Source organism: Macaca fascicularis, chromosome 2, assembly GCF_037993035.2.
Source record: "Macaca fascicularis isolate 582-1 chromosome 2, T2T-MFA8v1.1".
Classification (NCBI taxonomy): domain Eukaryota; kingdom Metazoa; phylum Chordata; class Mammalia; order Primates; family Cercopithecidae; genus Macaca; species Macaca fascicularis.
The window spans coordinates 97,752,001-97,767,743 of record NC_088376.1 but is presented as its reverse complement, the minus strand read 5'-3'; the positions used below and the strand labels follow the sequence as shown (position 1 = coordinate 97,767,743).

The 15,743-nt window shown below is 40.4% G+C and overlaps 1 protein-coding gene across 9 annotated transcripts in view; it reads left to right on the top strand.

Moving 5' to 3' along the window:
* The first annotated feature begins 489 nt into the window (after positions 1-489).
* The window catches only part of IGF2BP2 (insulin like growth factor 2 mRNA binding protein 2), a 190,128-nt gene continuing 174,874 nt past the window's right edge, over positions 490-15,743 (top strand). For 6 of the 9 annotated variants that reach the window (XM_074031612.1, XM_005546599.5, XM_045386516.3 and 3 more), the window contains exons 1-2: positions 490-748; positions 2,317-2,377. In XM_074031612.1, the coding sequence (XP_073887713.1) occupies positions 571-748; positions 2,317-2,377 (239 nt within the window). In that variant the 5' untranslated portion in view covers positions 490-570. Of the gene's footprint in view, positions 749-1,630; positions 1,819-2,316; positions 2,378-15,743 lie in introns of those variants that run through there. The other 3 variants (XM_074031615.1, XM_065540333.2, XM_065540332.2) reach the window with 2 other exon arrangements.

The window sequence follows — 15,743 nt, the reverse complement described above, 5'->3', positions numbered from 1 at the left end:
GCAGCTCGCCCGGCCTCGGCGCCGCGCCTGCCCGGGGTTCCGGCGCCCGGAGCCCCAGCCCGGGGCCGCGACCCGCTTCCGCCCGCCTGGCGCGGGGCCGGAGCCCAAGCAGCCACTGCCGAGCGCTGGGGGCGCGAGGCAAGGGGCGCAGCGGCGCGGGGCGGGGAGGGGGCGCTCGCTCGCTCCCTCTCGGCTGCGCACACGCCCGTACAAACTCTCACACAGACACACGCGGGGTGCGCTGCCGCCGCCCGCCGCTGCTCCTCCTCCCGCCACCGCCTTGAGAGGGAGAGAGAGGGAGGCAGAGAGAGCGCTTTGTCCGCGCGCCGCCGCCCGGCCCGGGACTCTGCCCCGAGGAGGCAGCCGCGCCGAGTCCCCGCCTCCGCCTCTGCCCCCGGGCGGGCCGGGCCGGCCGCGGTGGGGGGAGCCAGGCTGAGGGTGGGGGTGGGTGGCGGGCGGGCGGAGGGCGGGGAGGGGGGGTGGAGGAGGAGGAGAGACGAGGGCAGCGGAGGAGGCGAGGAGCGCCGGGTACCGGGCCGGGGGAGCCGCGGGCTCTCGGGGAAGAGACGGATGATGAACAAGCTTTACATCGGGAACCTGAGCCCCGCCGTCACCGCCGACGACCTCCGGCAGCTCTTTGGGGACAGGAAGCTGCCCCTGGCGGGACAGGTCCTGCTCAAGTCCGGCTACGCCTTCGTGGACTACCCAGACCAGAACTGGGCCATCCGCGCCATCGAGACCCTCTCGGGTGAGCACTCAGCGCGGCCCCCTCCCCCGCCTCGCCCCGCTCAGGCCGGGACGGCGCCGGGAGGGAGGCCGAGTCCGGCGGGCGGCGCCCGGCGGCGGCTCCCGCGCCCGCACGCTCACTTCCACGCACCAGACCCTCAACTCTCGCCGCCGGCCCGCTCCTGGGACGGCCCGCTACCCTCCCCCCACAGCTCCGGACTCTGCCCTAGCCCTCGGGGCCGCAGCCTTGGGGCGCCCCCCGTGCCGCTCCGAGGGTTCCCGAGGCTCGCCGGCTCCTTAGGGGCACCCCCTCGTTCCCCTGGCGCCCCAGGCTGGTCTCTGAGCTCCCCCGCCCCCCACCCTTTGAGCGTCCCCCGTCTCACTTCTCCCCTGACCTTCCTGTCACCCCCTTTGTCAGGGTACCCCCTTCCCCAAATCCAGCGTCTCCTCCTCCCCCGGCCGGACCTTCTCTCTTCCCGTGCCTCGTGCCCAGGACCTCTCGCCCTCTGGCGTCTCCTGAGCCGCACTCTCCTTTCGAGCCCCCTCCCCACCTCGCCCCACGGCCCCCCACTTTCGGCACCCCCTCGGCGCCACCCTGATGACCCCCTTCGAGGTCTCGGGGCTCCCCCAGCCCCAGCCATCGCACGACGGCACATCCCCTCGGTCCTCTCCCGAGCCTCAGTCCCCTCTCGCTTGCTCTCTCAAGCGCTCCTATTTTTCTCTGAATTTTTTGTCCGATTTTATTGAGAAGAACTCGGGGCTGGGGGCTTTCCGCCGCCCGTTCCCCCGCCTCCCGCTCGGCCAGAAGCACCTTTTTACGAGGTGCCCTGTCTCAACTCGGTGGGGGCCCGGGTTGAGAACCGGGAAAGAGGCGACCGGGGGGCCCGCGAGCGCGCTGGAGCCCAGACGGGAGACGGAGAGCGACACACACACATACTCGCGCGCGCGCACTCCCCAACTCTCCCCAGCACACGCTCCGCTCCCAGCCGCGCGGGCCCCCGGACCCCGGCCGGCGCCCCCCGAACCCCGGCCGGGCGGGAGCCCCTTCCCCACCGGCGTGTGGAGTGGGGGCGGGGCGGCGGCGAGGCCAAGGTGACACCCTGGAGCGGGCAGGGACAGGGCTCTCGCTGCGGTGGACTCCGGGGGGCTTCGGCTCGTTTTCTCGGGGCCACCGGGAGGAGAGGGCAGGGAGGGGAGCCCGGTGGAGACTTCGGGCCCCGGGTTAGCGGAATGGAGAGGTGGGGGCCGGGAGAGCAGCGGGGCCGCGCCAGCCCTGCAGCTTGAGTTTCAAATGAGCTCATCCTTTCAAATTGGCGCCGCTCTTTATTAAATTTGTTTTTCCGGTAATGCCACCCACGGCTATACCTGGGGTCCGACCCGGGCTCGCACCCTTCCCGCCTTGTCCCGAGACACGGGGCGCCCACCTTTCTTTCCACTGGGCACCAAGTTCGCCCAGCTCGATCCGGGTAGGAGACCCCTTGGGGGCGCCCGAAGGCGGAGCCCGAGCGTGGAGTTCCGTGCGTGCCCCTCCTAGACCCCCGCGGGCTTGATCTAAGCAAGGTTCTGAGTGCTTTAATTTCTGTTTTAAAGGTAAAGTGGAATTGCATGGGAAAATCATGGAAGTTGATTACTCAGTCTCTAAAAAGCTAAGGTAAATATACTTTGCTTAGTTTTTTTTTTTTTTTTTTTTTTGCGATTGGCCTTACGTATAAGTAAAAAACATACACACAGCTTTAGAAAACGTGCTTTTGGTAGTTTTTAAAGGGGCTTTTGTTTGTTTCGTTAGTGGAGATGCATAGTTTAGAAAGCTACTTTTTTTTTTTTTTTTTTTTTTTACTTTCATTATATAAGGTGTTTACTGTTCTTGGAAAATATCTGGTGCCTAATTGGGGGTCGGGGTGGCGAACACTAGCTATGTTCAGTTCGCTGGGACCCTGTAACTTGTTTATCAAAAATTGCCTCCCACCCCCATCTCCCGCCCCTACCCCCAGCAGAATAGCAGCAAATGCTTGTCAAGACTTCCTGTGAGATGCGAAGAGTAAATATTTACTATGTCAGCTAAATTGCTTAACTAAACTTAGCGATTAATTACTTTTCTCTTTTAGGTAGTTTAATGTTGAATAGTAAAATAATTCAGTAAGGGGTCAATATTTTGCATAGCTTTCTAAAGAAGTGGGTTGTTTGGATTGGATGGCAGTTAAAAGCCGGACTTTTTCAGTCACTGAGACTACTGAGTATAGCTTCTGAGCATTTTGTTGTTGTTGCTTGTAAGAAATGTTTGCGGCTAAAATAAATACCCTTGTGAAATCTATAGTTATATTTAAGTGCACTGTTTTTAATGACGGAGTAACAAGTTTTGTGGAGGTTGGATTTCTCCACAGTGATTTGCTAACATGAGAAGAGAATGAGAAAACATCTTTGTTTAAAGTTTATTGTGGACTTTAAATTTGGGCCCTTTATTACTCATTCTAAATTTTTTTCTTCTGCTGTGTGTCGAAACTTAGTTTATATCCCATTCACATACATTTCTTCACCATTAGTCATTAGGTAGCTGGACTGGAGCTGTTCAGTGAAGTTTTTGATTACTACCTTTACAGTTTATCAGTCAACAGTGTAACCACCTGATTTTTGCCAGGGTTGAGTAGATTTTAAAACAAACTACCCTCGTTTTATAAATACTTAGATGTGTTGTTGAAGGGATTTTTAAAAATTGTGTGCCACATTTCCAGATATGTTTTATTTTAAGTAAGCAACAGAATAACTATTTGCTAATGACTTCTGTGGAATATGAGAAAATTACTTAAATCCTGTTTTTTTAATTTAAAAAAGGTGAGTTGTGATTTGCGGTTTCATGTATAATATTAAGCTAGTTCTTTCCTCTATTGGGAAAGATGTAATATGTAACCAATTGGTTTTCAATAAGGTATTCTAAATTTGTATACTTTTCTTTAAAATAGTATTTTTTGCTTGAGAAGTCCAAGTTGAAGCTTTCTGATATATTATTTACTGCAAATATAAATTACTATCTCATAACACTTGAAAATTTGCAGAATGAATATATTGAACAGTGAAATAACTACTCCAAATAATTGATACACTATGTTTCTGTAAATGTCTAATTCTGTTGGCTGTTTGTGGTCGTGAATACTTTTGGGGGTTATAATTAGTAAAAAAAAAAAAAAAAAAAAAAAAAAAATCACTAGAATTTTATCTTTGTTGGTGTCTCATTTCATGTTGCAGTGTGCATTTGATTTTGTAGTATACGTGCAATACTGGTTTATCTAAAGTTATTAACAGCTCCTAAAACTTCTCACAAATGTACTACTTTTTATCTTTTTTCTTTCAAAATGAAGATTATTTGCTGTTAGCCAGAATGTCATTTAAGTAATCTTATTCTGTTTAAGAGTTCAGAATTAAAGGCATGTCCCCAGTTTTTAGTATAAATTAAGTAAAGAGCATTCTAGGATTTATACAGCCCTATTAGTTGATGATTTCTTTGAGCATGTGGGCGATGTGAAATACCCAGGAGGTAGATTAAAATGCGCTGTGTATGATTCACTACACTGAAAATGTTTAACATTCCAAATGTATGCATAAGCTGCTGCTGTAGAGGAGTTGCATCATTTCTGATTGGATGGTTTTAATCTTTTTTCCTTTCCTTTATTAGTTTAAATGCAGAAATTAGCTACTTGTACTGCAGGCTAAGGGAGAGATAGCTAATGACCGGTATTGTGTACTGAGATCAGACTTCAGGGATGAAGCAGCTGTATGTTCTCATGTCCTGGACACTACCACGTTGGTGGCTTTCTAAACCCAGGGTACTGTGACATTTGAAACCAAAGCTTTTATGTTATATGGAGACATTTTGGTGTTCTTGTGTTGCATTTCTATGAATATTAACAAGTTAGAAGTAAATTTGGCAGTGTTAAGTCAATTCTATATGTGGTTTTTGTGTTAGTTGAAGTGAAAATGGGAAGAAAACAGTTCATCCTCATTGCTTGCTTACTTAAAAGTCATTCAACAATTGAGTGCATTTTCTTTGTATTGTAGTGATTTCTTTGATTTCTCAAGAATTAGTTTTAATATATCTCATAGATTTTTTAAAGTTAATGATAGTTTGGGAGGAGATGTTTTTATCTTATGAAATTATTGGCATGCCATTTGCTTACCAATTGTATCTTTTGTTAAATATTCTGGCATTTTATAATAGCATAATAGACTAGATACCATTATTTTCTCAGGTCACTTAGAAATAGAAAACTCTTTTCTTTTTACAACATATGTTTCATTCTTATTAAATGCAAATTATTCTAATGTCAACCACACATAAAGCATTTATTTCTCTTTGTTGGTTTCAGGCTCTGTTGAATAAAAGTGTTTGAATCTTTTTTCTCTATCAGTATTTCTTGGTAGTACATATGGTCAAATGTTTATTAAAGAGGAAAAAGCTGGTAAGCTTTAAAATGCTTTTAAAAGTTTTGGAAACTTCCTTAACAAATTTCATTTTTGGTGTTGATGAAGGTTAACTTAAAAATTATGTGTATATGCGTATATATATACACACACACACATACACACATATTGCATGCCTTGTTTTGAACATGCTAACTTGAATGTGCTTTTGTATCTAAAGTTGAATGATTCTGTGAGGAACAAAACTTTGAAAAATGCAACTGCTGCCCACCTCTAGGAAGTAACTAAGTGGTTCTAGACATTCTTTCACTGAGATGGTGTGAATACTATGAGATAGTGTAGGAAAAAGCTATGAATTTGTCTTTCATGAGTTAAAAATCAGTAATTGTGTTCACTCCAATGCAAATGAATTTGGTCTCCTATAGGAATGTTAAAGAAAACAGTATCTCAATTGTATTTTGCTTGTATGTACTACATTGTGTATCGTTGAATTAAATACCGAAAAGAAGAAAAAACCACCCAATCTCAGGCCCTCCCTGCAGCAAAGTCTTTTGCTGCATCAATTTTTAGTTTTCTAAAAACAGAAGTGACTTTTATTAGGTTGAAATTGTGTGGTATCTTCCTATTTTAAGAATCTGTTGACTTAGAAATTAATACCTGCATTTGCTTACATAGATTCCATGTGTAGATATAACATATATTAACACAGAATATATGATATTAAACTGTAAGATTACTTTTGATTTGGCTTTGGAGTTAAACTTTTAGTTTCCTAGGAAAAAAAAATATTGTTAGTAATTTTTTCACATGGTGCTAGGTAATACCATAGAGAGTTGCACATCGGTGTGACCTCGAAGAGATAAGTATTAAAGTTAAAATAGAAGCAATACAGGAAAAAATGAATTTGATGACATTGGTTAAAAATTCTAGTTTACATTTTTAAAAGACTGGTTATTTGATGCTTTTACATCATTTAATTAAATGTTAGAAACCAATGAGATTTATACATCAAATAGATTTTATGGTTTGCTTGATTTTTTTCAATTCACCAAATACATAAAAATTTTTAAATCATAATATAACAATTTATAAAACTATTTAATGGCTGAACACCTAAACATTAATTCCAAAGGGTGATTTGTGATATGTAGTACAGCTGCCAAATAGTGCTTTTTGTGTGTTTCCTTATACTTATGGCCAGGTGTAAGATGACCAGTAAGAGATGGTCTAAGCATTTTGTTTTTTATTGTGTTAACCTGAGATTATCCTTTGGTAGAGAGAAGATGAGAGGATATTAGTAATATTTGTACAAAGCCTTTTATACTTGATGATCTAAAATACAATATGTTTTCTTTAAGAGAAAAGCATTTAACTTTAAAAATATTTTTAAAAGAAGATTTAGAACAAATTGCATATCAAAATTGTCATTTCACTATTATTTTGAGTAAACACATGGTTTTTGTGTTTTTTTAATGTGTGGAGGTTGCTCCAGATTTTCAAGTACTGTGCTGGGGAAATGTAAATGATTTTGAATTATGCATAAAAGGATAGTGACTTAGGCACATTTATTAAAAGTCAAAAAAGCTATGAAAACCAGATTTCAACAGGAACTGTTTATACATTTGATACTGTCAAGCTTTTCTAAATATTTGCTGTCTGTAGCTGAATCACTCTTCCAAGTCCTTTATGAAACCCTCAAAAGTAGATGAGCAATTGGTCAGAATTGTTAGAGGACATTATTTGAACTAAATGTTTCCTCTCTCTGTTTCAGTGGTGTATGTGCAAGTGTGTGTATATGTTTTTTGTGGGGGACAGTTTCAGGTAGATGGTATCAAGAGGGAGCAGGAGATCTTTAATTGAACAACAGTTGCTCTGGAATGCAGTCCTGAGAAGGCTCAAGAAAGTTGCTTGGTGATTGAAACCTGTGGCAAAGGGAACCAAGTGCAGTGATATTTGCCTTGAGTGATGGATAACTCTTGTAGGTGGTTAACCTTGTTGTGAAAGCCAAGTCATAGGTACCTGGAATAGCTTTTACAGTGAGCATGCTATTGAAAGGACTATCTGTGCAGCATCTGCCCTCCTTCCTTTTTACTTGGCTGTCCCCTGTCACAAATGATTTTGTGAAGGCTTTGATGATTTTGTAAGCCATTTTTTAAGTGCCAGAAAATTCAAGATTTGAATATGCACTTTCGTTTAGAAATTCTATACTTTGAAAAGCAATATGATATTTTGCATAACACAAGTGCTCTCAGTGAGTAAACTTCATTAGAAGCAGTGTTATATTGAAATAGTTTCTTTGGAGACCTAAAAATGCTGAATAATACATTTCAAAATATATTTTCAAAAATCATATTTAAACATCACAAAAGTGTCTTCAGTATTCTTTTCAGTGTTATAAAGTAGTGGGCTTGGCTAAGCTAATTTTTAGAGTTTATGCTCTAAAACTTTCAGTCAAAGCATTATCTCTCAAAAGCTATGATTAACTTTTTAAATTGAGAGATGGGAGTGTTCTGTTTAACAAAACATGCCCCCAGAATTTATTAGTAAAGTTTTATCCTTCTTATATTTAAATTCAAGTTCAAATTATTTTGGGTATTCATTCAAAAGCAGTATCATTGAACAGATAATAGCAAATAAACAGCAAACACCTACCAACGAAGATAAGTCTTTCCTCCCATTTATCATCACCATTAAAACATTTTAAATCTTTTACTTTATAATTTGACTTCATGCTTACAAACTTATAATTTTCATTTGGTGGCATGGACTCTATGGGTTCTATTTTAGGCAGCAAAATTGCAGAGTGCTCAGAGCATTATTTTTAAGGTTTTACTTTTCCTGTTTTGATCATGGATTTTAGTCTGGTCTCTCCATAAAATAGTGAAGAAAAATTACTTTCTTCTATAGAAAACTTCAGATTCCATTGCTTGGCTGCCAAAGAGAAGAAGGAATACAATAATTATTTCTTTAATTTGGTTTAGAGTTTGATGATTGAGATAGAATAAGTACAACAGTGAAAATGGATGCTTTTGCATTAATAGGAGGCATTCAAGCCCAAAAGCTAGCCCTATTCCATCATTTGATAGTTATGTCTCCTCCCTAAGCCTCTGCTTTTCTCTAAATAACGTCTGTATTTTTGAGATACATTTTGTTTATTCCTCATTATGTGTTCTGCACTTTATTTCTTAAAATGTGAACACTCAGTAAGGATTTTCCCATTCTGTTTAGTGTCAAGGACATTTCATAAATAAAGCAGATATTTTAATAAGTCTGATAAATGAAAATTAAGAGTTGATGCATGTTTTGCGCTTTCTCTTATTTACCCATATCATAATAAATGTTGCATCTAATGACCAGAAAAATTTGTATGGGAACATTGCAAAAAGAATTGTATTTTCAGTTTTTCTTATTGTCATACAATTAATGTGTCTCAAAGTAAGGATTTGCCTTAGTGGGAAGCTTGAATTTTTAAATTTTTGTTTTAAATGTGATCAGAAAGGTTGATGATTTCATGTATTGATATTTAAACAATGCTAGTAGTATTATCTCAGGGAGGAGTATTTTTTGTGCCTGCATCTTATATTCATATAGTACTGATACTGTTCCAGCCTCTTTGACACATAATTTCATTTATTCCAAATAATAATTTTCTGAAAAACAGCACAATTGTTATTATCTCTTTTTTTTTTTTTGGATGAGGAAACTCAGTCTCAGAGAAGCTTAATAATTTGCTTAAGGCCACATGACTGTTAATTAAGTAGTAGGGCTAGAACCCAGGTCTTTTGAGGTCCCTGAGTCTCACTCCACTGTACTTCCTCTCCGTTTAACGTTTTAAATTAAAAAAGTCAGCTGAATGTGTTACAAAGTTCAAAGAGTGCTATTCAAGAGTGGTAGAAATATATGAAAATACATTTGTGAATTGAACCTTTGCAATAATCCTACATCAGTCTCAGTGATCTGTACTTTGCTATAATTTTTAGAAAAAAATAATTAGAAACAGAGGTAATTTTAAAAGTAGCATTGCACCTCTTCCCATCTCTGTGTTGCCCAAGGACAGAAGTGGGGAGTATACCTAAGCAGGTTGTAGGGTTGTTGTTGTTGTTACTTTGCTTTTTTCAGCAGTTGCATTCCTGACATAAGACAAACATTTCTTTCAACATCTGAGCCACACAGATTAGACAGCGAACCGTCACCCGGGTCAAGACTATGTGCCATGTGGTAAATGAAAGTCTAGCTCAAGGAATCTCCTGGGTAGATTCTTCACAGGGTTCAGACAGCCTGTTGCCGAGGTCAGGCCTGTGTTGTGGTTTACGTGTTTCCCTGGTAGGAACTGCCAGGTCTTTCCCAGAGGTGGTATCTCTCTCTATGTCACTTTCTGTACTGAATAAGGCCTTGGGCCTCTCCTTTGAGTATGGGGTGAGTGTTAATAGGGATAGTATCCATAAAGTTCTCAGAGTTCTTTATTAATTTTACAATCGCTCAAAAACATATGCTAAATAACAAAGCATGTGAAGTACAGTTCATTTCCCCTCAACTGTAAACTTTTCCTGCATTTATCTTCGTTTCCTTTAACTTTTGTGGACTGTTTATGGTGGTGGTGGGAGGGAGGGAGGAATTATCAAGGAAAAAAAATAGGTGAAAGAAGGTTATTTCCAACTCCCCATGCATTTCTTCAAGTTAATGCAGTCCAGAGTGGGGTATGGCATTTTCTATGGAATTCTAACTCAGGAGATGGGGGAGAGGAAGAGAGGTAACTAATACTGGGTGGCTGCTATGTGCTAGGCACTGGACTAGGCTTCCTGTTTTATCCTCCCCACAGCCTGAAGAGATCCATCTTTATCCTTCTTACACAAAGGGCTCCAAAGCTTCAAACTCTAAAATAACTCCTTTCTCCTGACCAAAACTTCAGAAGGCAGTGACTACCTTACCCTTGCTGTCCATCTCATTTGAATACTGCAACAGAACCTTAGCAATGAAGTGGAAAGTTGTGATAATATGTACACAGGCTATAGAGTAACTTTTTATATTATTCCTACCTTGGAATAAGAGACAACATTTCCATATATAAAACCTATGCTGAGAAAGATTAGGAGCTGACATTCTGTATATTTTTAATTTAATGTAATTGAAAAGAATTAAAAGTGTTAGTCTTAATTTGAAGTCATCCTGTAGTAGAAACATTTATAATTATATAAAGAGAAAGAGGTTTTTGTAAAAAAAACCATTGCGGTTGACAGTTAAGTGCAAAAAACATACATGTATGCAGTGTGGGAGGAGGGTCTGTTCCATGCTTTTAACCCAGATATGCATATTTTTTCAAATCCTGAGAAAAACTTGAGGTTTTTTGTTTAGGATACAGATGTTGCACAAAGGTTGGCATGCTTTCATTTTTATATGTATTTTTTAAAATGTCTGTGTCTTAGAGAAGGAAAATATGGAATTTTTGTAAATTACTTTTTAGAAAATGGTTCACCTTATTAACTTTAGAACATTTTAAACCTCTTTGACACATGAAAAAGCCAGTGAAAGCACTTTTTGATATAATACTTAAGTATCTTATGCATCTGTTACTTTTTTATCTCATGCATTTTGTTATTATTTTGTTTAGTAACACAGGACTTCAGATAGTTACACTACCAATGAAATGAGATATATAAGAGGTTTTCTTCTAGATAGACGCCATGCTTTTTGATAAGAACGTAATTTTATGTAATTTATGAGATAAAATAATAACTTTCCTCAGTCAAGAACCTCTAATAAAGCTTAAAAGATTACCAGGAAAGACATTTATATACTATATCTTCTCTTTCTCTTTGAAAAATGAAACAAAAAATCGAGTGGTGATTCTTTGGACAGGTTAACTTCATACCAATTCATGAAATAGAGGGTGTTTTTGAAAAAGCTCATGTGAGGATAGGCTATATAGTATTTTTGGATTACATGGAGACCTTTTACTTTGGTCCCTCCTGATCTTTGTGATTTTAACAATGCATACTTTGAAATTTCAGTGGATGTTTTTCTTTATCATTGTATGAATAAGATTTTGAAGTAAAATGTTTTGTGCTTCTTTATTTGAGAGAGTCAGATGTAGATGATAAAAGCAGTTTAACCCTGAAAAAGTGCAGTTGCGCCTCTTCAATTATTAAGAAAGAAGGAAGGGAGGAGGGAAAGGGAGGGAGGAGAGGAGAAAGGAGGAGACCATAGAAGCGTAGGTGACTAAACCATGTGTACAGCTTCTGCATTTTCTTTCTATACTTCCAGAGCACGTGGCAAAGACTGGTCCTCACTGATAGTGTGTGGAAGATAGTGATTCCAACGGTGACAGCAGGACTGGGAGTCTCACACAACGTATTCTTTTCTTTGACACTTAAAAACTCTGAGTATGTGGTTGGCCTGCCCCAAAAAAGGTTTTGCATTTCTTTCTCTAAGGCCTCACACCAGCCACTTCCTCTCTCATTCTCCTTCTCCTTTGCATTTCCTTGGGGATGGCTGGAAAGGGCTGGCAGTGCGGTGCCTGGCGTGTAGGCCTGCCTGCAGCTCCATTGCCCCCTGGTTGGCCGAGGGTTGGGGCAGCCGGGGAGGCATGTGTGTGCTTGCTCAATGTGTTGGAATGTATGGGTTCTGTGGCATACGCTTACTTGGAATGTGCAGCAGACACATGAGCTTCGATGGTCGTGGGGGTCTAACATTGTAGGCTTTTGTAAGTGGTTGAAAATGTGGGTTACTTTTTTCCCCTGAAGTGCAGTTGTATTTATTCTTTGGAAAGGGAAAACATCTTCTTTATTTTTTGTTTTTAAGCCATTGATGGATAGAAAATAATGTTGTGGATGCATAAATAATCTAGCCTCTCTCCTGGATCCAGCTGTACTACTGTTTACCCCTTTCTTTTCGAACTGATAGTGATGTCTTCAAGTCATGGACACTGAATTTGTAAACTAAGCCTTGTAAAACTCCCTGAGTTGTGCCACCACTGAAGATGATGAAATCAAGGATCTGAGAAACCAAATTTTAAGCTCAGATATTGAAAAATGTGGAATTGATTCTCCCTTTTTAGGAATAGAGAACAAAATACTAGTTGCTTATTTGAAATTTTTGGCTGTTTATTATTTAAAAAAATATTTATATATTTTTCTTCTCAAAATATTTGAGATGACAAAGGTACAAATTACTCAATTATTTGAATTAAAGAAGACAGAGATTTAGATTTGTAAAGTAGGTAAGTCGAAAACGCATTTTGAGAGTTACAAAGGGCCCAGGAACAGGTGGTTGGTTCTAATATAATTATTTCTACATCACTAGAGTTTTGCCAGGGAAGAGTTAGCTGTTTGTTCATTGATTTGTATATTAATGGTATGTTGTGTCTATTTCAATAGTGATTTCAAAACAATGATTTAGATATTGAAATTGATCAGTGGCTTTAGTTCACGTGTATCAATTATGGTCAAGATGTTAATACCTACCTCACACATTTCTAGGCCAACATTGTATCTTTTGTTTTCTATGGCAGTTTTTATTAAACACTGCTCCATACAGCCTTAGGATTCCAAGGATATGCCAATTTATGGGAAGGACGAATGGGTGTACGTACATGGGAATCCTGGCTTCTTATCCACCGTGCAGTACGAAGACAGCTGCATTTGTTGCTGTTTTATATACAGAATTGGAGTTGAGTCTAAGATTTGGTTTAGAAAAGGGGTTTGCTGCTTTAAAACACAGTTTGTAAGCACCCACCCTACAGTGTGTAATTCTGAGTCTTGAGTCCATTCCCTGATTTGGCCCTTCAGCAGACACAAAGCCTTTTCTTGAGGAAAGTTTAGACCCTGCCCTTGTTACTCCTACATCTGCTTTCCATGGACTGGCCCTCTATTTCCTGTCACTTTCATTTTGGTAACAGATGTCTACTTTGCCAACTGCATGCCAGACTACTAAATCTATGGATTTTTCTATAGTCAACAACATAGAATGCATGCCCTTCAGGAACTTTCCAGGGAGCTCCTTGGCCAGTGATTGCGCTCTGGCTCTTGGCAGAGCCATTAGAGTCAACTGCCTTTGAAGAGTGATGGGCATGTTGACACGGGACCCATTCATTCATCGAGAACAAGTTTTTGCTTCAGGACGTGGAAACAGGGTTGGCTTCCTAATCCTTCTTGAGGCAGAGCAGCCTTCCTCTTATCTGTTGTATAAGGTGGGGCTCCATGAACACAGGAGTGATCTTCAAAACATTTTCAGTTAGTTAGAACGAATGCCCAACAAATGAGCTAGGTCACAAGCCATGGTACTCTAATACACTCCCCCTCAGTATCAGTCCTGCATACATGATTTTTGTTCAAAAACAGGATATTACTTTAAAACAGTAAAAATACTGTTCTCTCAATGATTGGCCAAGGACTCTTGGAAAGGCCTGAAAGTCCTTGGAATTTAGCTACGTGTTGTTAAAGATCCCCTGAGAGGTTCTGATGCCCAGGGAGGGAGGGGGAGAGAGAGAGAGAGAGAGAGAGACACCCCACTCTGAGCACTGTTCCCTGCCATGTGCCCCATCACTCTAGCCTCCCACAGACTGGCCTTCAGAGACCCATGGTTTTTTATTGGGCACATAACTTTTGTAGTAGGATTTTTGTAAGAGATCACCATATGTTTACAGGGGTGGATGATGTATGTGGTGGCGAGGGTGGTCTGGATATGCAGGAGGGGCAGCTATTAGTCAGCTCCAGCCAACTGCTGCCATTTGGAAATGTAGGGCCAGTGTTCTCAAATCTGATTTTTCAAGAGAAGGTGGAAGTTAGAGTTCTTATGTTAAATATCTGAAGTTTTAAATATTTTAAATATTAAATAAACAATTCAAAAATTTTTATAGACACTGAAGGTCAAAAAAAGATAGCTGTGGGTTGAATCCAGTTCACAGTCTCTGCCACATGAAAATCTGTATCTTCTGTAAAACATTGTTGAAGATACTGTCGTTTATGTTTAGTATCCCTTACACATAGGCTTGTCTATGAGTGAGAGGGAAAAGTCCTTTTCTTGATAGACAGGATGAACTCGTATGGATCTTATCTAATGATGATAGCTGTTTGGAAACACAAAATCAAATTAGGTCTTAGTGGCAGTAGCCGTTTTTCATCAATTACGATTTTACTTATTAGTAAAATAATAATTATTTTATTTTCTCCATTATAAAGTACCCTACATTTTTATCTTTATGTGATGATCTTATTGTGTTTGTTATATTAAACCATTTAAAATTCTTTTGTAAATATAGAATATGTATACATATGCTGAATATGTGACTGTCCTATAAGTTTATATAGTATTTCATAATACATGTTCATGAAAAAAAAAAGCCTCTATTTTCATATAATTGGAGGAACAGGTTTCCACATCAATCTAAATTACACCCTCTCCAATTAAACACGAAGCCAACTATAGATAATGTTTTAAACCACTTTCTAAGAAAATTTGATTCTCATATGTCCAGAAAACATGTTGTAAAGTAAAAACTTGAGTAGTTCTGTTTTTTTTTTGTTTTTGTTTTTTGTTTTTTTTTTTGAGACAGTCTTGTTCTGTGTTGCCTAGGCTGGAGTACAGTGGCGCCATCTTGGCTCACTGCAATCTCTGCCTCCTGGGTTCAAGCAATTCTCCTGCCTCAGCCTCCCGAGTAGCTGGGATTACAAGTACCCGCCACCACACTTGGCTAATTGTTGTATTTTTAGTAGAGATGGGGTTTTACCATGTTGGCCAGCCTGATCTTGAACTCCTAACCTCAGGTGATCCGCCCGCCTGGGCCCTCCAAAGTGCTGGGATTACAGGCATGAGCCACCACACCTGGCCATTCTGCCTGTTAAATGTCTGATACAAGGCAAATGGTTTTTAAAAGCACACAGTGTGCCATAGGAAAATTCAGTGGTGAAAAATCGTGCTTTTAAATAATTTGAAAAGTGTTTTGGTTACTACTGCACTTTTCTATATTTAAGTTAAGGAAATTGAAGGCCATATGGACTCTGCTTCTGTTCCCTGGATGTGGAAAATAATCATTAAGGCTAAAGGAAAGGAAACTTCCAGTTGCCTAAGGGACCTTTTTAAAAAACAAAATTAAAAGCCCCAGACTACTCTGATAGTTGGCATTAGCATTTAAAAAAATGTATAACTTACATGCAGAATGAAATAACTCATTAGTAATCACTTTATAGTGGTCAGGTAAAGCACATGTCTTAGAAAACTTAGGTTAGCAAATCATAGATGGTAGCGCATAGAAGAGTGGCACACAGGAGCCTGGTAATTCAGGACTTTATTAATATTTGACTTCCCTCGTTTGTGATGGATCTTAACACTTCTGCAAAAATAGCCAACTCTATTTTCTGGGCTGCTCTTTTGAATTTAAAAAATTTGAAGTTCCACGTGGGCTGGGTCTTATTTTTTCTTTGCACAGGTGCACCTTGAGTGCCTTGAGTAGTGGAAATGGCTGTTCATGAAATATTTTTGAATAAATTAAGATTGAAGCTGTAATATCATTAAAAATTTACTTTTATTTCTTCTTCCCTTTTCCTCTTATTTTTCTTCTTTATTTTCAGAATGAAGGGGAAAAATTGTGGTTGAAAGATTTTGCTTTT